At 41.2% G+C, this 22,262-nt stretch overlaps 1 protein-coding gene across 1 annotated transcript; it reads left to right on the forward strand.

Annotated features, from left to right (window-relative positions):
• Positions 1–14,415: 14,415 nt before the first annotated feature.
• On the forward strand, positions 14,416–20,663 carry LOC308090043 (E3 ubiquitin/ISG15 ligase TRIM25-like; the record flags this gene model as incomplete). Its single annotated transcript, XM_080435076.1, has 3 exons — positions 14,416–14,665; positions 15,488–16,613; positions 20,624–20,663. 3 exons carry the CDS (start codon positions 14,416–14,418, stop codon positions 20,661–20,663), a joined length of 1,416 nt encoding a protein of 471 aa, XP_080291202.1.
• Between the last annotated feature and the right edge of the window lie 1,599 nt (positions 20,664–22,262).

The following is a 22,262-nucleotide window of genomic DNA, read 5'->3' on the forward strand; positions in this document are numbered from 1 at the left end:
TTTTAGATTTTTAGCTATAACCATTATTTTATACTTAGGGCTATTCAAAAATAGCAGGTGCCGCGCTACGAGCTTGTAGATCTGCTATTTTTTAAAAAATCTTGAACATTTTGTGCAAATCTTTGAATACATATATATTTTTGATTTTTTTTTCACTCAAATCTTTGCTTCTGGAGGTCCCTGGAAGAAAATATTTGACTAATGCCCGCTTTAAAAAAGTGCATATTAAAAGATTTGCACACATTTTCACGATTTTTCAAAAATAGCAGATCTACAAGCTCATAGCGCGCCACTCGGTGCCGCGCTATGAGCTTGTATTTGTAGCTTGTATTTTTGCCAAAGAAATCTAAAATGGCACAGATACTTTCCAGGTCTAAATGGGTTAAGAGTATCTGTTATGAAACAAGTACAAATCTAGCCACATCCAAACGCACAACAAACTGGACATTGCCATCCTTAGAGCACACACAGGGCCAAAAATTACATTTTTGGAAATACTGACTTAATTTGTTTGTCTCAATGCTCAAATCATCCTTCATGATATTGGGCGATAAACAAATACCTCGTGAACAGATGTAAAATTAGTTTGATTAGTTTGACTCATTTGGCATGGCCTGTAAACCTATGGAATACAAGAATGCTCGCCCCAAAACGCGCTTGCCCCGGGTCAAATCCGGCGACCTCGGGACGGTCGCCACCAGGTATTCCTAAACGTAACCTCAGTAAAACTATGCCTAAACCTAACCTTATTCCTAAACGTAACCTCAGTAAAACTATGTCTAATCCTAATCTTATTCCTAAACGTAACCTCAGTAAAACTATGCTAAACCATAGACTGTATAAAAGAGATGGACAAAGCCACACCTCTGCTTTCTACAGACCGAAAATGAAGCCGATTGTTCAGCAATTTCAAATCCGCCATCTTTCAATATTGCGTCATATCGCGTCATATCCTGCAGAATGCCACCAGACCATTATTGGTTGGGTAGCTTGTCAATCAAGAGCGGGGGCGGGGAATGAATGCCATTGGTTGTGTAGCTTGTCAATCTAATCATCCCGCCCCTCCTAGAGCATAACCTACTTTATCGTCAATTTTAAAATAAGTGGGACCATAGTTTACCAAAACACATCATCATGATGATTGAAAGGAGACTTTAAACTAGCGACTGGAAGCATATAGTATTTATGACAATTTTTATTAAGGTAAGAAAATCTATTCTAAAGTTTGTCAAAAACCCATCCGCTTACGTTAAGAGAAATTATTTCTGACACCAGCAGTGGTAAAACAGCGAAACTACAGGCCATTCATATGAACTGTCTCTTCCGTATTGGAGTCAATGTAAAAATCTCAAGCTGGCCCCTTGGTCACAGCGGGGTGCATTGACGGGGTAAGCACTCGAAAAAGCATGCAGGATAGAAGGTGGTTGAAAGCTTTAAAGCTTTAAATAATTTAGTGGTGTAATACGCTCCGTAAGGGCCGGGCCCTTACAGATGGGGTACTCAACCTTTTTGGAACACAGGCTTATTAGACTTATTAACACACCGGTGTCATATATTGTACTCTGAAAACAGGTCTACAAGGTCACAATGCGGTGTAAAGTAACTAAGTACATGTACTCAAATACTGTACTAATACTGATAACGTAGCTAGTGAGCGGCCTAGGCTACAACATAAGGGACATTCAAATGTAAAGTTGACATGCAGCGGGGATATCATTAGAGGCAGCTGTGCATAATTGATCACATAAGCAACACATTGAACACAAGCTCATGATTCCAGGTGGAGAGACGGGAGAGTAGGAGAGAGGGAGAGAGAGAGACAATACAGGAGAGAGAGAAGGCTTTTTTTTCTCTGTTTGTCACTGTTGACCCACTCCGCCCGCCCCGCGATAGTTGCGTCTGAAATCTTGACCCGTCCGCCCGCCCCGCGGTTCAACCCGTGGGGCCTGCGGGCAAAAGGTCGGCCCGCGCGTCACTACTGGCTGGGGTAACCGGAACAGTAGGTTCCTGACAACACTGCCCACCATTTATTTTACATGTATTTCTTTTTGTTTTTACATTTCATTTCACATGTACATATCCTTTACAGGCTAAATACATATAATACTTTTCCCCCCTTAAAACGATATACTATATAGCTGATTTATCATCATGTCTACGTCACACGTAGGCCCGCTACCCTACACGTGACATCATGTCTACGTCACACGTAGGCCCGCTAATCTACACGTAACATCATGTCTACGTCACACGTAGGCCCGCTAACCTACACGTAACATCACGTCTACGTCACACGCAGGCCCGCTAACCTATATAAGTGCTTACGCACACAGTAGGACTGCGTTCTTTTACAGGGTGAAACTTATAGACGACGCTTTCATCCACGTTGCTGCTCGTGTGTGAAATGCTTCGTTGGACGGTGCACCTAAAAGGGTTTCCGGAGATACCATATGATTCTGCTGTAGCAGTGAATCACAAAGTGTACTGCTTTAGAGGAGACTTTATCAACTCCAGGCGTCGGACTGAAGTGCATGTCTTCAACACAGTGTCTTTATGCTGGAACAAGTTGCCCCCAGAGACACCTGGAAGAGCACAACGTCCCCTCGAGGTTCGCCCCATGCGCAGTAGCCGCACAGCTGTGCTGATAGACCCTTTCATCTACCTCTGGGGCGGAGTTACTGAAACTGGGAACTAAAGCGAGGTGCTTTATGCGTTTGATGTCGACGCCCACAGAATGCTCACACCCAGGGTTCCTGGGGCTGTTCCAGAGGGGAGGTGGGGCCACTCAGCCACTCTTGGGGAAGGTCATGTTTATCTATGGAGGATACAACCAGCTCACTGGATACACTAATGACATCTACAAGTTGGACACCATCACAATGGTCTGGTCTTTAATTAACATCAGAGGAACTCCACCACCGGCTTCTTCACGTCACTCTGCCACCATCATCGGGACCAAGATGTTTGTATTTGGGGGCTATGAGGGCCCCCTAACACCCCCCAAACACGACTACTACAACACCATCAGAGTGTTTGACACAGAGACCAACTGCTGGCTGAACACGCCTTCTGCACAGACTCTTCCAGAACGACGACGCGGTCATTATTCAGCCTTTGCCTACAATGGAGAACTGTACATATTTGGTGGCATGTGCTATCACCTTTACTTCAATGATCTGTGGAAATTCAGTCCAGCGACCTTCACCTGGAAGAAGGTTCAGTCCAAAGGGAATATTCCAGGTTTAAGCACTTATTACTCAATACACAGTCACATGGTATGCTGTTGCATGGTGGGAGATCGCATCATCTTCTTTGGAGGATTTAGATATTTCGGCACAGTCAATGATGACCTGTACATCTTAGACTTGAGTCCTAGCCTGAAGACATTATGCAGGCTGGCAGTTATTCAGTATGATCTGGAGCAGTCTGAACTCCCACACAACATCAGGTGGGAACTATTATCCATGACAACCAATAGAAGAAATAACGGCCCACTAAAAAAGAGGGAAAAAAGTACAACAATAAACTAGAAAATGTGCTCCTCGGAGCACAAGTCTCCACCAGCAGACCCGTGCTATTTTAATCAAATGAAATCACTTACCCTATCTTTAACCATAGTTCTCTAGGAATGTTCTAATTCTTACTTAAAATAGAACATGTATCTACTGTATCTAATGAGATACAGTAGGGTACAAGATATATCTTTTAGTTAAACAAAAAAAGTTTGACAATAAATATTTATTTATGTTCCTCTTCTCAACTTCTAGTTCTTGTGATCTGTAGCGTCTCTTCTTACTGGTGTTATGTGCTTGTTGATGTTGTCTTTCATTACTTGAATACTGTGACCAGTGCCTTCTTTTCCTTTCGATGTTCCTTACAGACTCTTGTACTTTTTCTTCCAGAGATTGTAGCAATCTTTGCTGTGTCATGTTGTCAGCATTTGTGGCTCGTCTTCGTTTTTTGTCATTTAGGGATTCTTTGTCTCTGTTTAATTTAATTATTTCTCTCTGTTTCTTAGCTTTGGCCTTCTGCGCCTTTGCTTCTTCATCAGGTTTCAGATGCTCATTTGCTGCTTCTTCAGTTTGCATAATGGGAGTTAGTTGCATTGTGTGATCTCAGCCTCTCCTGTCTAAGCTATTTATATATTTATATTACATATTGTGATGTCACGTGAAACTGACCAATGTTAGGTGTTCTCAGAGGGACACACACACGCACGGACGGGTGATTTGTACTGGAAGGTACTGTTCCAATCAAGACTGATTGATCCTGTCTTACCTCACTTCAAAAACATAAATGGCTTTTTGAAGTGACACACCTATTTATAGGATTTTATTTCGTCATGCGTCCCTCTAGCCAATCAAAGGCATTGGTGTCAACATATTGACACGTGTCACGTGGAGCTTGACCAATGTTAGCTTGGCTAGGAGGGAGGTGAACACACAGCGGGACGAAGCGAAAACATACTCTCTGCCTCCGGCGGAGACAATAAACAAGACCAGGAGACCTGGTTCTGCCAAACCCAGAATGAAGTCCTAGTATGTGACATAATAATGATGTCATGAATAGTTCGTTTTTTGGCTGGGGCCGGGGGACAAAGTGCCCATGCCCATGTATGGAGAAAACAGATACAAAGCCTCATGTAAGCCCGACCCCTTGGGTCTGGCAAAAATACAGCAGATAACAACTCCAAATATGGAGTTCCATGCTGATGTGGCGAGATTAAAAAGTATGTAGCAGACAACCCCACCTGGAGGCTATGGAGCCCAGGACTCCCCTTAACACATTGTCTGCCAAAGATGTACCGTATATATACGTCCTTTCAAAACAAATCATGTTTTCAGTGATTACCCCAGAGAGTGCTCTACACTTGTTTGGGGACCCACATAAATAGATTGGGTCCCCAAAAGAGCAAGCTGATACCAATGGAGATCCTAATGGAAAATGGTGAATCCTCATTTGAAACCAATCAGATTTTAAAACAGTGGGAGAAAGATTATCCTGGTCTGTATGCTTGCTCTAACCTCCTCTCTTCAATGAGCAATTTCTAAAAGAAACTTGTAAATTAAAACGTGAACTTGAGGAGGGGATGTACAATGAGCACTAAATGTTATATACTAAAACCAATTATACACTAAATAATGATATAACAATACAGGAGGTTCAGGATGCTATAGACAGAGCCAGATTAAAAAAGGCAGTGGGTGTGGAGGAACTCCCCAATGAGGTGCTTAAATCCCCTCATACTGTATGTTGTCTGAATTACACACACTATGTCAAATTTGTTTCAATACTAGCATCACACCTTCTGTGTGGGACAAATCAATAATTATACCCATTCCAAAATCTCCAAAGGCCGACCCTAGAGTCCCTCTAAATTATAGAGGCATCAGCTTTGCTCAGTACAGTTTACAAGCTGTACTCCAGTGTTCTAAATAAGAGACTTACTGATTATCTGGAGTTCAATAATGTGTTGGTGGATGAACAGAACGGTTTTAGAAAAAACAGGGCTTGTATTGATCATATTTTTGTTATTTCATCTGTGGTAAGAGCTAGATTAGAGTAAGAGCACATTTGTTTGTTTTGTTGATTTAAAAAAAGCCTTTGATTGGATCAATAGAGACTTGTTGGAATACAAGTTACTCTGCTCGGGTATCAACGGTACATTGTATAATGCCATCAAAGCTTTATATAAAGCCCCAGTCGCTTGCCTGCAGTTAAACGACCTCAGAACCGGCTGGTTTCCCACGCCATTTGGTGTGAAGCAAGGTGATGTGCTCTCACCCACTTTGTTTGCTCTTTATGTAAATGATTTAGGTCAGGAAATCAAGCAGGCCAATTTGGGTCTATCAAATGAAAATATTAATTTGAGTATTCTTTTATATGCTGATGACATTGCTCTGATGGCTGAAAATGTGTCAAATGTACAGAACATGTTGGATATTGTGGGTCTATGGTGCAGTAAATGGAGACTTAACAGAGAGAAAACTCAGATTATACATTTTAGAAGGAAAGCTGAACAGCAGAGTAACCATAGTTTTACTTTTGCGTCAATGTCTTTGAGTTATGTCCCCTCATTAATACTTGGGTTTTGTTTTTCATGAATTTATGAGTTTTTCTGAGGGGAGGAAAGTATTGGCTGACTCAGCAGGTAGAGCATTAGGTGCCATATTAAGTAAAATGAAACTGTGCCCTGATTTAGGTTTTGCTACATTTACCAAGCTCTTTGACTCTTTGAGGAGGCCACCGAATGTAAAAATATTCAGAGTAGAGCTTTAAGGTGTTTTCTCGGGGTGCACAAGTATACCACTAAGTTGGCCATTGAAGGTGACACAGGTTGGGAAAGCTGCCTCACAAGGCAGAGATGTGAAATGATTAGACTGTGGAACCGCCTTACCCAACTGCCAGAAGATAGGCTTACGAAAAGTATATTTAATTGGAATATAAGATGTAATCATCCATGGATAAGAGAGGTCTCTTCAATATTTTCACTTTCTGATTTAAATGTATATTTTATGAACAACCTTCATTGTAACATAAATATGGTCAAACATAAATTATCAATGTTACATCAGGAGCAATGGAGGGTGGACATTTGGAAAAAAGTAAAGTTAAGAAACTATGTTCAATATAAAGAGAATTATATCACTGAACCTTATGTTGCATTCAATCTAAAGAGAGGACAGAGGTCTCTCTGTGCCCAGTTAAGATCTGGTGCATTACCTCTGGCAGTTGAGGTGGGTAGATATACTGGCATTCCTGAGGAGCAGCGATTGTGTGTTCTTTGTGACCTGGGAGTTGTGGAGGATGAGGTTCATTTTGTTTTTCACTGTCCACTGTACAATGATGTACGAAATTCTTTATTTGAATCTATCTATCTATCTATCTATCTATCTATCTATCTATCTATCTATCTATCTATCTATCTGTTGGTCCTCTACACCGTTATTGCTGTGCTTCCGGATTGGCTGGTTGGTCCTCTCTGTCTTGGGCCTTCCCTGCCTGCACTGGCGTCCTCCCTCAGCCCCCTCCACAGACGGGTTATCTTATATAGGATCCCCAGTACACCTGATTATGTTTTTTATTTCGTTTTTTTTTAACACCAGTCACAAGGGAGGTCTAGATTTTAGAAGTACAAGTCAGGTGTGTTTTTTTAAATCTATACTGCACCAGGCTTTCCAAGATAAACACTCAAACGTTGGAACAGATGTATATGGTGTGTAGTGTACATACATACTGTATGCCTGTGTGACAGAGTGTGCGTCTATGTGAAGGTGGGGGCAATGGTGTAAAGTACATTTACTCAAGTACTGTACTTAAGTACAATCTTGAGGTATCTTCCCCATGTTCCCATGGGGAAGAAGAACCTGTCACTGTGTTCCAGGGTGGAAGAGCTGGTGGAATGAGGTGATGAGAGTGAGAGGAGTTGGTGACACTTGTGTCCTAGCTGCTGGAAGGGTGCAGGTGTGAGAGAGATGACAGGTGGGAACCCATGACACCTCTCTGCTGACAGTGTCTCCTGGGAGACCTCGGTACAAGGCTCAGGCCCAACAGCAGGGGCCCACAACCTGGGCTCCACGGATCATTCGCTGCATGGGGCCTGGTTGAACGCTTGGTTGCAACGCATTGTGACCTTGTAGACCTGTTTTCAGAGTACAGTACGACACCGGTGTGTTAATAAGTCTAATAAGCCTGTGCTCCAAAAAGGTTGAGAACGACATCTGTAAGGGCCCGGCCCTTATCACGGAGCGTATTACACCGCTAAATGATTTAAAGCTTCTTAACCAGCTTAACTATCCTGATGCCTTTCCTATAGTGCTTACCCCATCAATGCACCCCGCTGTGGCCTGTAGTAAACAGAAGCTTTTACCATCACACTCATTAACAGGGAATCCACTCTTAACCCGTTCAATCCGGGAACGCATCTGTGTCATTTTAAGATTTATTTGGCTATATCAAAAAATAGCAGATCTACAAGCTACGCGCAGCACTCGGTGCAGAGCTTGTAGATCTGCTATTTTTGAAAAAACTATTGTGAAAATGTTTGCAAATCCCTGGAACAACATATTTTGAGATGGGGGTCCGTGGCCAAATATATCATTTTGGGGGTCCTTGACATGAAAAAGTTTGCGAACCACTGATTATAGCTGGTAGGATTTAGAAGACATTTGTAGAATCCCAGAAGCAAAGATTTTAGTTACAAATGTTTGCTTTAAAATATATATATATATATTCAAAGATTTGCACACATTTTTCAGATCTATAAGCTCGTAGCGCGGCACTTGGTGCCGCACTATGAGCTTGTAAATCTGCTATTTTTGAATAGCCAAAAGTATAAAATAATGGTTATAGCTAAAATGACACAGTGTGCATTACCGGTCTTAGTGGGTTAATGAGATGACTGTTGTTGTAGAACTCAGGTAATATATTGAGTTGTAAGCAACTTTTACCTCAAGGAAATGTTTGTTCAAATTGCTGGAGAAAACTTTTCAGAATCTTCAGCCTGCAGCACCCAAAGTTTTACTGTTCACAAGTAACATTCATTCTGTCTGTCAGGGGTTTATATTGTCGTGCTGCTGGGTGATGAGGAGTGGGTAATGACGCATTACGGCCTCACGACAAAGTTTATCCAGTTTAGCAGACTTTACTGGGAAACGCAGGCGAGTACAGTTTATAGTCCAGCTGGTCTGGTCAGGATGATAACACTGTTGTTAATGCTGGTGCTATGTTGTTCCTTTGCCATTATTTCACTATTAATTTGTCAGTCATGTTGACATAGTTATTGTTGCAAACAAAGTGATTCGCTTATATTCATTACCTTGCTACCGGAATTACGTGGATGTGGGGGTGGTTACATGTCTCTGGCGGGAGACACAGTTATTCCGGTTCCGTATTATTCATTCATTGTTATTGTGATGCTCGCTGGCATTGGTGTGGACCTACAGTACGTTCCTCTGCACTGGAGCTAGAGCGCACTGATTTTTATTTTTATTTTTTAAGTAAAGAAGAGAACTTGATATTCCTCCTCCTGAATATTCCTTCCTCCTGCACGTTGACACTAGGGCTGTCACGATTACAACATTTATGTTGACGATTAATTGTCATACAAATAATTGCGATAACGATTTCATTGTGTTTTTGGCATTGAACAATGGAACATATGAATCCAAATTAAATTTCCGTTTGCCTTTTAGGTTTTGTAATAAAAAGTTCCACAGGGCAGATATGACAAATAATTGACATATTTAATAATGTTATACAAAAAAAAGAATAGCGGAAATAGCTGATCTACAAGCTTACAACGCGTCACTTCATGGCACGTTGTAAGCTTGTAGATCAGCTATTTCTGCTTTTTCGAAATTTTGACGATTATGAAGATTATGCAAAGTAATTGTTATTATATATAATTATGTAATAATTGTGACAATAAAGTTATCCCTTGTTGACGTACCACAACACGTACTCACTACTACTAACACTGCTCGCTGGTTACAGGTAGCTTTTTTGTCACGTGCGCCATTCTTGTTCTAGCACAGAACGGGAGACAATCCGTGCTCCATGCGGCTGAACCTTGAGAAACCCTGATAACAATGAACAGGAAATGTTCTCTTATCAAAACCAGCACAGACAGAGAACAGCACAGGGTGACATTTATGAACATGCACATCCAAACCCAGCTTAATTACTCCAAACTGACAGTGTCAGAATTCAAAATACCCAAGAACGGGTACAATCAATCAAACTTTGTCACATACAAAAGTAAAACGGTTGGTGAAAATCTTTGTGTGAGCATTCAACATTGACGTTAATGCTCAGGAGAGAATAAGAATAGAGAAGAAGGAACACCTAATAATGCATGAAAAATAGCAGCTGGTTTAATTACAGCAACAAGTTAAATCAACTTGACATTTAGAGCATTGAACTGAATATCCTGTGTGAAATAATTGGGCAAAGCTAAATGCCATGGCAGATGTAATTTCCTTAGCGGGTAATCAATAAAGGTCTATCCTATCCCATCCTAGCCTAAGATTTACAACTAGCACACGATTGGCTGGAGGGGATGACAGAGACATCAATACAGATATTAACTACAAAGGAAAACAAGAAACACACTGCTTCAAAATATTAGGAACAGAATAAACAGAATGAGAATAGTGACCATGAAGTGCATCATTAAAATTGTATAGATATGTTTTTATTGGCAGTTTAGTTTAACAGGTGATCATAGTAAGAGTTGATATCTTTTAAATATTTCTGTCTACCCTCTGCTGTGTTAACATTATGGGTAACCCATAAAAGTGGCAAATTAAATGTGAAACACATCAACTATTAAGAAAACAAGAAGATATGTTGACAAAGACACTCCATACATTTGGAAACATATTTTTTATTTAAATCAATATCGTCTCCAGTTAATGTAGGATAATTTTAAAAGTAGGCTAACTCTCATATCCTCTCATAGGGAATGCATTGGCAGCTGCAGTACATCGTTCTAACGGACCTCGACTGGAGGCACTGTCTCAAAAGTGGGCGTGAAATTTGTAGTTCCTGTGTTGGTCTATCCCTCTCTAAATAAAGGCATAAAGTAACTAAGTACATTTACTCAAGTACTGTACTTAAGTGCAATTTCGAGGTGTTTTTACTTTACTGGAGTATTTGCAATTTTCAGTACTTTTACTTCTACTCCACTACATCTCAGAGACAAATATTGTACTTTTACTACAATTATTTGACAGCTTTAGTTACTATTACTTTGCAAATTTAGATTATTATCACAAAACATATATTAACCACTTTAGCCCTATATACATTTCGACCTTTTGCGACCATTTCGACAATGCGTCGCAATGCGACGCATTGTGAGCTTGTAGATCTGCTATTTTCAAAAGAGTTGTATACATTTTGAACTTGTGAAATGGGACATTCTGCATAAAGAGTACTCTCTACTTTTGGTACTTTAAGTACCTTTTTGATACCAATACTTTTGTACTTTTACTCAAGTACATTTAGAATTCCGGACTTTTACTTGTAACACAGTATTTCTACATCGCAGTATTGATGCTTGTACTCAAGTAAAATGTCGAAGTGAACCGCGTCACGTACACCACCACTCGAATTCAGATAACAATCTCAGGTGTTCATTACTTGAATTGATTTTTTCTTTAACAGTATATAACACCACTCATCCTAAATAAACTACTTTTCCCACCCTTCCCGCTCCCGCTACACGATCCCACCCGATAAAACAAATCCACACAAACCACGTACGACATGCACAGACAGTGCCCAGGGGTAAAAAGAAACAAAACAATTAAAAACCAAAAGAAGATCTGCTTGTAGATCTGCTATTTTTTGTTTTTAATCTTGAAAAAGTGCGCATGTCTTTAAATATATATTATGTTTCTAAAGTGAACATTTTTACTCAAATCTTCTCTTCTGGGGGTCCCTGGCACCAAACATTTTCAGATGGGGGTCCGCGGCCAAATGTACATCGATTTAGGGGTCCTTGGCATGAAAAAGGTTGAAAACCACTGTTTTATATGATATCACTATGTCGAGCGGTAGGCCTACAGTAGAAAAATGTCATAACTCCATCCCGAGTCCACCGCAACAAAAAACCCGAGCGGACGGTCCATGCTCTAGATCGCTTATTTTTATCGCAATTGAATATATATTTTTTTGTTCATATCTGACTTTCCTAATGACAGAAAACTGTCAGTGTTTGTATGAGATGAGCCCCTCCGGAAGTCTCGCAAGCCGAGATTTCACCCGTGATCACTGATGTAAACACTACAGCGGCCCATTTGGGACAAAAACACTGTGGACAGTTTTCTGTTATTAGGAAAGTCAGATATGAACAGAAAATAATAATACAATCGCAATAAAAATACACGATATAGAGCATGGACTGTCCGCTCAGGTTTTTAGCTGCGGTGGACTTGGGATGGAGTTATGAAATGTTTCTACGGTACCACTCGTCCTAAGATATAGTGATATCATATAAAAGGTAAGAAATGGTTATAGGAAGGTTCTGGGTTACCATTCGTAGTCAAGAGCTATAAGACAGTGTATGAATAGAACCAAATGGACCTGCTCTTCGAGTTATACAATGACCCTGAGGATTTCATAGTGTAATAGATCGGGGGTCCCAGATATAACAAATTGTATCAAATAAGAGTCTGTGGCCTGATGCATGTCAAACCGGGGTTCCGTGAAATTAGATAGTTTGAGAATCCCTAATCCTCGCGTAACCATCCATCCACATAATAATAATGATGAAGACGTGGGTGGGATCGGAGATCTTCACTCAGCGGAGCTGAGAGTCCAAAGACTCTTCAAACACCAGATCCATGAGCGAACAAAGGGACGTCTTCTTAATTAGATGTTGTAACCCTCGCCCACCATCCATCCACAGAAAGTCAATCCTACCGCTCTCAGCGGACAGGCTATAGTTTTTTTCCTTTTGCCATACATTGCCTTAGTCATCCCCCCACCCACCCGCCAGCAGTCTTTGCTTAACACCCTATTATGGGTGGACACAATCAATGCCATTTGAGCTAATAATTGGATTTCTAGGACTTTATCCACCCCGAAGCCAAGGCACTGGGGAGATGAAGACAGAGAGAGAGGAAGAAGCATGGTGTTGAATGGCTCTGCTTGGGTTATGTCTATTTGCATTGTGATTGGATTCCTCATGTGATAACCAGTGACTATGAGACCCTCTGGTGGATGTCGATAAAGGGTAATTACCAGGGGCCTTGCCGAGTACCAGCCGGGGGCAGGGGTGGTGTGTAGTGCATGTTACACATTCAGGATTGTGTTTTCTCTTATATCTCAGTAATAGCCCTCTCCACCACTCTTAAAATGTGGTCTTGCCTGAGAGAAATGAAACCCATTCTGTCAGGTCTCGCTAGGACGTGCCTCACTAGCCAACACACAAGGAGGTTGAATGAACTGAAACCAGTGCACCCCGAAACAATACGTTGGGAATTGATTGCATGAAACAATCACCTGTGCAGTCTCAATGTTGGTAAACAAATAATTGGTCTATAGACCGAGGAATCTGTACTATGTAACTAGTAACTATGTTACTTATGGTGAGACATAACTTATTATGTGCCTTTATTAACTATGTTACTTCTGGTGACACATAACTTATTATATTATATACCTTTAGTAACTATGTTACTTATGGTGACACATAACTTATTATAATTATATACCTTTAGTAACTATGTTACTTATGGTGACACATCATTTATTATTATATTATATACCTTTTGACTATTAGTACACATGGTTGCAATGAGATAGTGTTGGCGTTTGTTCTCTCTGAGATTTAATTGTAATTACTATTATGTGTTTATTATTTTATGCAGTGTTGTCTATTGTAAAGTGTGTAATGTATTCTGTAATGTGTGTAATGTATTGCGTAGTGTGTGTAATGTATTGTGTAGTGTGTGTATTGTATTTGTTGTGAGCTGTGCTGCTGTTCCTCTACTCTCTCTGAGTCTTTCTTTCTTTTTTCTTTTTTTCTTTCTTTCTTTCTTTCTTTCTTTCTTTCTTTCTTTCTTTCTTTCTTTCTTTCTTTCTTTTTTTCTTTCTTTCTTTGCTGGTGTTGTTCTGTGCTCTCTCTCATCTTTTCTTTCAAACTGACTGTGGATCCCAGCTACAGTGTGTGTGTGTGTGTGTGTGTGTGTGTGTGTGTGTGTGTGTGTGCGTGCGTGCGTGCGTGCGTGCGTGCGTGCGTGCGTGCGTGCGTGCGTGCGTGCCTGCGTGCGTGACTGCGTGCGTGCGTGCGTGCGTGCGTGCGTGCGTGCGTGTGTGTGCGTGCGTGCGTGTGTGTGTGTGTGTGTGTGTGTGTGTGAAATATGAGTCAGTAGTTTTCTTCTTTTGTTCCAGCTATATTATAAAATCTCCATTAAAACGTTGATGAACTTTTGAAGACAAAACACACTGAAACTTTCCCTGTCTCTCTTTTTCTACATGTATATGTATAATAGAATTGTAATACAACTGAAAAAGAAAAAAGGGCACACTGATCTGAAAGCAGACACACACATACACACACACACACACACACACACACACACACACACACACACACACACACACACACACACACACACACACACACACACACACACACACACACACACACACACACACACACACACACACAGAGAGAGAGAGAACCATGAAGAACCTCCCATGTCATGTGATTTCTGGGGAAATGCAACCGAACTAAACTCGTCTGTTAGTCAGTTAGACGGTCCGTTAGACATACAGACAGACAGACAGACAGACAGACAGACAGACAGACAGACAGACAGACAGACAGACAGACAGACAGACAGACAGACAGACAGACAGACAGACAGACAGACAGACAGACAGACAGACAGACAGACTAACATGGCGCAGCAGGGAGTACAAGTGGATCAGGAACATTTGTGTTGTTCTATCTGTCTGGATCTACTGAAGGATCCAGTGACTGTTCCCTGTGGACACAGCTACTGCAGGAGGTGTATCGAGGGATTCTGGAAGCAGGATGATCAGAGAGGGAGGTACAGCTGTCCACAGTGCAGACACACCTTCATCCCAAGACCTGTTCTGAAGAAAAACACCATGTTGGCTGAGGTGGTGGAGAGCATGAAGAAGACAGGTGATACCTTTAAATTATCTTGTAAATACAGCTCACTGTCTGTTTAAAATTGATTGATTGTACTCGTGCTGTTTGCAGTTCTGTCTAATCAAATATTAAGTCATACATTTGGTCTGAAAGGATAACACAAAATCCATTGAGGTCCTATATTCAATTCATCAACATAAAAAATGACACCACAATACAATGTCATCAAAAATATAAACGACTATATGAACAGAGTAAAAAGGGGGGGGGGGGGGGGGGGTAAAGAGGGGTGTTTGTTCTGGTTGGTGTTATATATATATATATATATATATATATATATATATATATATATATATATATATATATTGAACCAGTAAAGAGATAAAACGTCTTATTACAAATATATTACAGGGTTTTCCCGAGAAAATATCTTACAAGCGTCGTAATGATTAATGATAGCTTCCAGATACTTTTCTAAAGTTTAGACAGCGAGTACAGAAATGTAAACACATGTTGTGATAAACGGTGGTTCATCCTTCTCATGACGTCATTGCCATCCCAGCTGGCCGTCCATCTTGTGGCTCCTAGGTAACCAGAGTCGCTGCGACCTCACTTATGCGCAATATTTATAACAACAAGGCCGTGTGGCAGGCTATCTTGAGGGGGAAAAATATTTATACACGCAGTCTGACACAGATTGGTGTTAAGGCAGATAGACAATAACAAAAACAATAGTTATCAGGCAGCGGAGACATGCTGGCTCCTATAGGCTACCAAATACAGGCATATACAAAGGAAATATATATTTTTTATCAGATTGATAAATACATATGTATCAATCTAATGTATCAACAGGACTCCAAGATGTCCCTCCTGATCACTGCTACGCTGGACCTGGAGATGTAGCCTGTGATGTCACTGGGAGGAGACTGAAAGCTGTGAAGACTTGTCTTCAGTGTCTGGTGTGTGTTTGTGTGTGTCTCCAGCCTCACCATCAGTCTCCTGCCTTTAAGAAACACAAGCTGGTCAAAGCCTCCAGCGAGCTTCAGGAGAACATCTGCTTTCGTCACGACGAGGTGAAGAAGGTTTTCTGTCATACCGATCAGCAGTGTATCTATTCTCTGTGCTCCGTGGAAGAACACAAAGGTCACGATACGACCTCAGCTGCAGCAGAACGGACTGAGAGACAGAAAGAGCTCGATACGAGTCAGCAGAACATCCAGCAGAGAATCCAGGAGAGAGAGAAAGATGTGAAGGTGCTTCACCAGGAAGTGGAGTCCATCAACCATGGATACTTTGAAGATGTGACCGTGGCCGTGTCCAAGATGCGAGACAAACTAGAGGACATTCGTACTGAGGAAGGGACAAACGTCTCAGAGACAGTGAACAGAGCTGATATTTTACAGTCAACACCACCAGAACCCAAGACCAGAGCTGAGTTCTTACAATATTCACGTCCAATCACACTGGATCCAAACACAGCTAATCAATACCTGTCTCTGTCTGAAGGGAACAGAAAAGTAACACGGATGGACAAACATCAATCAGATCCTGATCACCCAGAGAGATTCACTGGACTGTGGGCGTATCAGGTTCTGAGTAGAGAGGGTCTGACTGGACGCTGTTACTGGGAGGTAGAGTCGAGTGAAGGCCGTGTTGATATAGCGGTCTCATATAAAGATATCAGCAGAACAGGTGGTGAATGTCTATTTGGATCCAATGATAAATCATGGTCTTTACATACCAAACGTACCGGTTACGGTTATGCTTTCATACACAGAGACATTGTAACTAGCATCCCAGGTCCTGTGTCCTCCAGAGTAGGAGTGTACCTGGACCACAGTGCAGGTACTCTGTCCTTCTACAGTGTGTCTGACACCATGACTCTCCTCCACACAGTCCACACCATGTTCACACACAACCTCCATGCCGGACTTAATCTTTATTCAAAAGGAGTCAGTGCTGAGTTGTGTGACCTCAAGTAGATCACACTTCTGATTTGTCTCTCATGTCATGAGTCCAGAATAGTTTCTTTATTATTTTATAGGTTTTTTTTTTTCTCAGCCTGCAAAATGTAAACGTGTTGTTATGCAGGAGAAACCACTTCCAACCTGACATTCATATTTTGGGCATGTTATCATAGGAGAAAATGCTAAGTACTCATTATGCAGAATGTCCCATTTAACATGTTTTCAATTGTATAAAAATCTTTTGAAAATAGCAGATCTACAAGCTCACAATGCGCCGCGACGCATTGTGGGCTCGTAGATCTGCTATTTTCAAAAAAATTATATACAGTAGGGCTGAAGTGGTTAATGCATGTTTTGTAATAATAAAAAAAATATATATTAAAAAAAAGAAACCAGTAACTAAAGTTTTCAAATAATTGTAGTGGAGTATAAGTGCAATATTTGCCTGAGATGTGGTGGAGTAGAAGTAAAAGTACTAAGAAAAACTAAAAAAGAATGACCTCAATAATCATATTTGAACTGGGGACCCCCCAAAATAATCATATTTGAACTGGGGACCCCCCGACCCAGACAAGCACTTGGAATTGTTGGAGTTCAGGCGTTACATTTAGTTTAGGCTGCCCTAGCGTGTGTGATATCTGGTCCAGAGGGGCGGGTTCAAAATCTCCAGGGAAAAATTCCGCGAGATCGCATTGGTTCACCGATCTGTCCGTCAGCGCCGTGCCCCGCCCCATGCCCCTCCTCCTCCCCCAATGTGCAGCATTGAGAGCCCTGACGTCACAACATTTGGAGCGACGCCCACTGCACTCTGGTTGGTTGGGGAAATGAAACACTTCCTATGCCAGGAACGTCCAGGCTCTTATTTTTGAGCGAGACGCGAAGGAAAATAAAAGCCTATAGATCGAGGCTACATTTAGTTTGACTCAGTTCCACAGATCAATATTGTGAAAATAGCTGATCTACAAGCTCACAACGCCTCACATGTGATCATGAAGATCAGCATTTTTCAAATGTTTGCGCCTTTCTTAATTTGGCCAATGTTTGAGCATTTTTAATAGTATAGTTTGTTGATTACTTTTGACGCTGTAATGGATCTTATTTTATTTATTTTTTATCTGTATTAAAAAGGTCTTAAAGGTCCTTAAATTGTCTCTTTAGAAATGTGCAGATACCCTGTACACTTATACTGTATGTTGGTCTGTTTACTGTTGAGTGAGAAAACAATGTTGCACATTAAGATAATCATGTGGGGACCCCCCTGGGGGTCCCGACCCACAGTTTGAGCACCAGTGCTCTAAGACACAGTATAAATAGTCTTGTGAATAAAGTGACATTAAAGATGAACAAAGCAAACATCTCTAATCACTTCTTTGTTCTTCTATTCTAACAGTCTGTGTAGAAAGGTTTAATCTAGTTAAATGAACGTAATAGCTGTTTTGATACCCATTGTTATGGCTCACATGTAAATGTTTTTTTTCCAAAAAGCTAAAATAGTGAAAAGAGCCTTTATCAACACCCTCATGTGTTGAAAGCTTTAACATAAAAGAAATACAATGACATTAATAATGATATAATACTAACTAGAAAAAGTGCTCCTCGGAGCACAGGTCTCCGCCAGGTCAGGTAGGTTATTGTGGCCTCCTGGTGGCGCTATAATAGGGCAATGTGAAAAGGGTGCCATTTCTTCTTAGGCCTTTCACGGCAATCGGACACTGCATTCATGATTTGAGGCATGATTTGTGTGCACAGTTTCGCAGCGGCCGGGCCAACAGTGCCGGAGATTAGCTGTTCACAGACAGACACACACACACATGGATGGGCGGACGGACGGACGGACTCACGGACGGACGGACACACGGACGGACGGACGGACGGACGGACGGACAGACGGACGGACACACGGACGGACGGACAGGGTGCAAAACATACTTACATACAAACAAACAATGAAAGTTATCACATTGTGTACAACAGGGCTACAACGTTGGCTACCATTGTCTCACTGAGAATAAGAGTGTTCATTTACAAAGATTTGTGAGTGAGAGTGAACTAATCTGCTAACATGAATAATTATTTCCCGTGTTTATAATACTGAGGAAACTGTTAAAGGCAGGGTAAGTGATTTTATTTTTTATTTTATTTTTTTAAAGGTTAAAGTACTATATTCTGATAGTAATCATTGCTATACAGAGCGTTTGTTCGGTCACAGGGGTCTTTCCAGCTCTTTAGTAAACAGAATATAGTACATTTTCAGGTAGGTGACAAAATTTAAGCCAATCAGGAGAGAGCACTGAAAAAGCATTTTCTGTTTAATAAAGAGCTGGAGAGACATGGGAGATTCCTTTTACTGAACAAACACTCTACTACAGCAATGAGTACTATCAGAATATAGAGCTATTTAATACTTATTTTAACCAAAGTAAATCACTTATCCTACCTTTAACATATGCCAGCTATGGCTAGCTCTATCTTACTGTATATCTTGCCTACATGTTTATGCATTTATTTCATATTGACATGTCGATTTAAGCTCTGACATTTATGTTAGACATACTCGTGGTTCCCCCAAATTGATATATATTTGGCCACGGATCCCCATCTGAAAATGTTTTGTGTCATGGGGACACCCAGAAGAGATGATTTGTGTTAAAAAAATTCAAAATTATGCAAGATTTTTCAGTTTCAAGATTTTCCAAAAATATTCAAAGATAGCAGTTGTACAAGCTCACTGTGAGCTTGTATATCTGCTATTTTTGAATAGCCAACGTATAACTGGATAAAGCGGTTAAAATGATTGTGATGCTATATTAACATATTTAGCTGGGGACCCCCTGGAAACCCCCTCAAGGACCCCTTTGAGAACCACTGCTCTAGTACGTGAAGAGTACTCTTCCTGTGCTATTAACTCATTTTGGACAGAAATTTATTTTCGTGACATTATCTGCTTTATTGAACAATGGCATCTGGCCAGAAGCCTCGGCTTCCGTCAAAAATCGTCACATAAAATGTAAGGAAAAAACTAGGAGAGAGAAAACCATATCTCTGTGCTTGCAGAAAACTCACTCACCTCGACAAACAGAAGGAGACCTGTCAACACTTCAGAGTTTGTTAGTCTATTTGGGTCTGGATGACTGCAGGGCATCTGCTGAGCCACAGACGGTCCAAACGCAGCCTTCTAATCCCCTCAACGCTCCTTATCTGCTAACCCACAGATAGAGAGGGTCAATTTGCTGCAACACCTACCGTATAGCGTAGCTCTGCGAGGCACGCACGCATGCACACCAAGTGCTGCATGTCAGAACAGTAGCCTTAGCAACAGGAGGTGTGCCAGCCAGTCAACCTCTGTCTCCCCTGACCAATAATGTATAGATACCCAATAATGTGTAGATATATGTTTTACCGTGTTCTTATCTTGAATTTGTCAAAGTCTTCTTATTTTTGCTTTTCTCTTATGTAAGAACAAATCATAAGAGTGGTCGAGGGCACTCTCACTGAGATCAGAGAAAACACAGTCCACACATAAAAGCATTCAATCAATCAAAGACTGGTCTAAAAATAAGAAGTCAGATAGGTTTGCCTGATGTTTATCATGTAAATCACATTTCTCCAGTCCAGTTTACCTGTTTTAATCATAGTATGAATTATATAATATGAAAATATATTTGTATATGTGTTGAAATCACTTTAACTTCACCATAAACGGCAGTTAAGTCAGATAACTCACCAATAGATTGAAACCATTGATAATAGCTTGAGACCATTTTATTCATAACATTTTAAAAGTGTGAATGTTATATTTTATTTTGGCATTCAGGCTCTGCTGTACATTACTCCCTGCTCAGCACATTAGAAGACAACCATTTAGATATAGCATCACAATAATTTTAACAAGCTCATAGCGCGTGACTTTGTGCCACGCTATGAGCTTGTAGATCTGTGTTGTGTTGTGTTGTGTTGTGTTGTGTTGTGTTGTGTTGTGTTGTGTTGTGTTGTGTTGTGTTGTGTTGTGTTGTGTGTGCAGACTGCCCGCGGCGTTTTGTTTACTGTGCCGTTTCCTGTGAAGATTTAAAACGTGTTATTTATTTCTCATAACTGTAATAGAGAGCAATCCAGCGTGACCTTTGGAAACTTTCCCCCGGTGAGACTCGGGAGAAATGTCATATTCATTCATTTTCTTTAAATTCCAGCATGAAAACTGCAGGACTAAAAACTGCAGGACTGATGCTATGAGCATGTAAACACAAAATAGTATAAACATTATACGTGTGCACACACACACACACACACACACACACACACACACACACACACACACACACACACACACACACACACACACACACACACACACACGCGCGCGCGCGCACACGCACACGCACACACACAGGACGCACAACTGCAGCACTCACATAACACTCTCCAGAGCTCTGCACCTTAGGAATGTGTTTATTCTAAGTAAACACACACGTGGTCCTTTTAAAATGCATCCTGAGAGCCTCCATGGAGATATTGTGCTACAGAATGTGCATCGTTTATTTGTCCCTCCCTTCTCTTAAACGTCTGCTTGTCCTCCCCTGCAGAGATACCTCAAGATCTCACAGGCAACTTATGTAATTGAAATTCCATAAACCTCATTCTCTTCCTTATACTTGCATGAAAACACAACACGATGATGAGAGCCCCGTATTAAAGGTTTATGGCTACATGGTCCTTCTTAATAGGCAATACACTGTACAACCACCCCTGGACAATTCTACTGGGGTGATCACTCATGAGATACAAGGAACATTAAGGGAACGCTGCAATGTTAATGGTCCCCGTCTCAGGAAATAAACAACGGTACAGACTTCACGGTGACCTGTTGAAACACACTGGACTGGTGGCAAGTGGCAACTTTTTTAAACATAAAAAACCGAGAGCTCAAAGAGAACTTATGGCCCTTGAAAAGTTTTCTCTGACACTGACCTTATTTTTTGGTGTCATAATAACTTCTTTTACTTCAATGTTTTTTTTAAACCTTGAGAATTAAACCTGTAATATGGAAAAAAATATTCTGTCAAATATAGGCCTGTCATTCTTTATCCTTATTTTCAATCTTTTATCGCAAGTCTTCTGAGCTTTTCTTTTATCTGCTGGTTCAAAGTTAAGAACAGAAACAGCATGAACAGCACCTAAAACCCTTTTTAAGGTTATCAGAGTGAAATAAAGAGAGTTCTCTTTCGTGGTCGAGACTGGCTCTCCACTACATATTATTCAATATGTACGGGAACTGACCCCCCGGGGGCAGTGCTCGTGGATACTCTTTAAGACACATCACATATGGTGGCCCTGCCCTGATTTGCAATCAGTGGGGTATTTAAGCCCCACCCAGGCAGAGCCACTTTGATTCTTTGATTTCCACGAGTGCAGACGCTTTGTGGGCTCAGTTTAAGACGAAAACAGTACAGAACGGGTGTTTGGCAGCGTGATCCACTTACCTTTGGTAGAGAGCAGGTCTTGCGAGGCTCCTCTCAGGACGCTTCGCTGTCATATTTCACACCAACAAAAGTACATTCCTGGCGTGCGGCGTGCGCCCTGGTTCCGATTCTGACCCAGTCAGAGGGCGGATCAGGGCGGCTGCTGTTCTGCTCGAGTGACCAAGTGGGAAGCCGTCTGTCGGC

The sequence above is a fragment of the Gymnoscopelus braueri genome (assembly GCF_963280865.1).
Source record: "Gymnoscopelus braueri genome assembly, chromosome: 8".
Taxonomy (NCBI): domain Eukaryota; kingdom Metazoa; phylum Chordata; class Actinopteri; order Myctophiformes; family Myctophidae; genus Gymnoscopelus; species Gymnoscopelus braueri.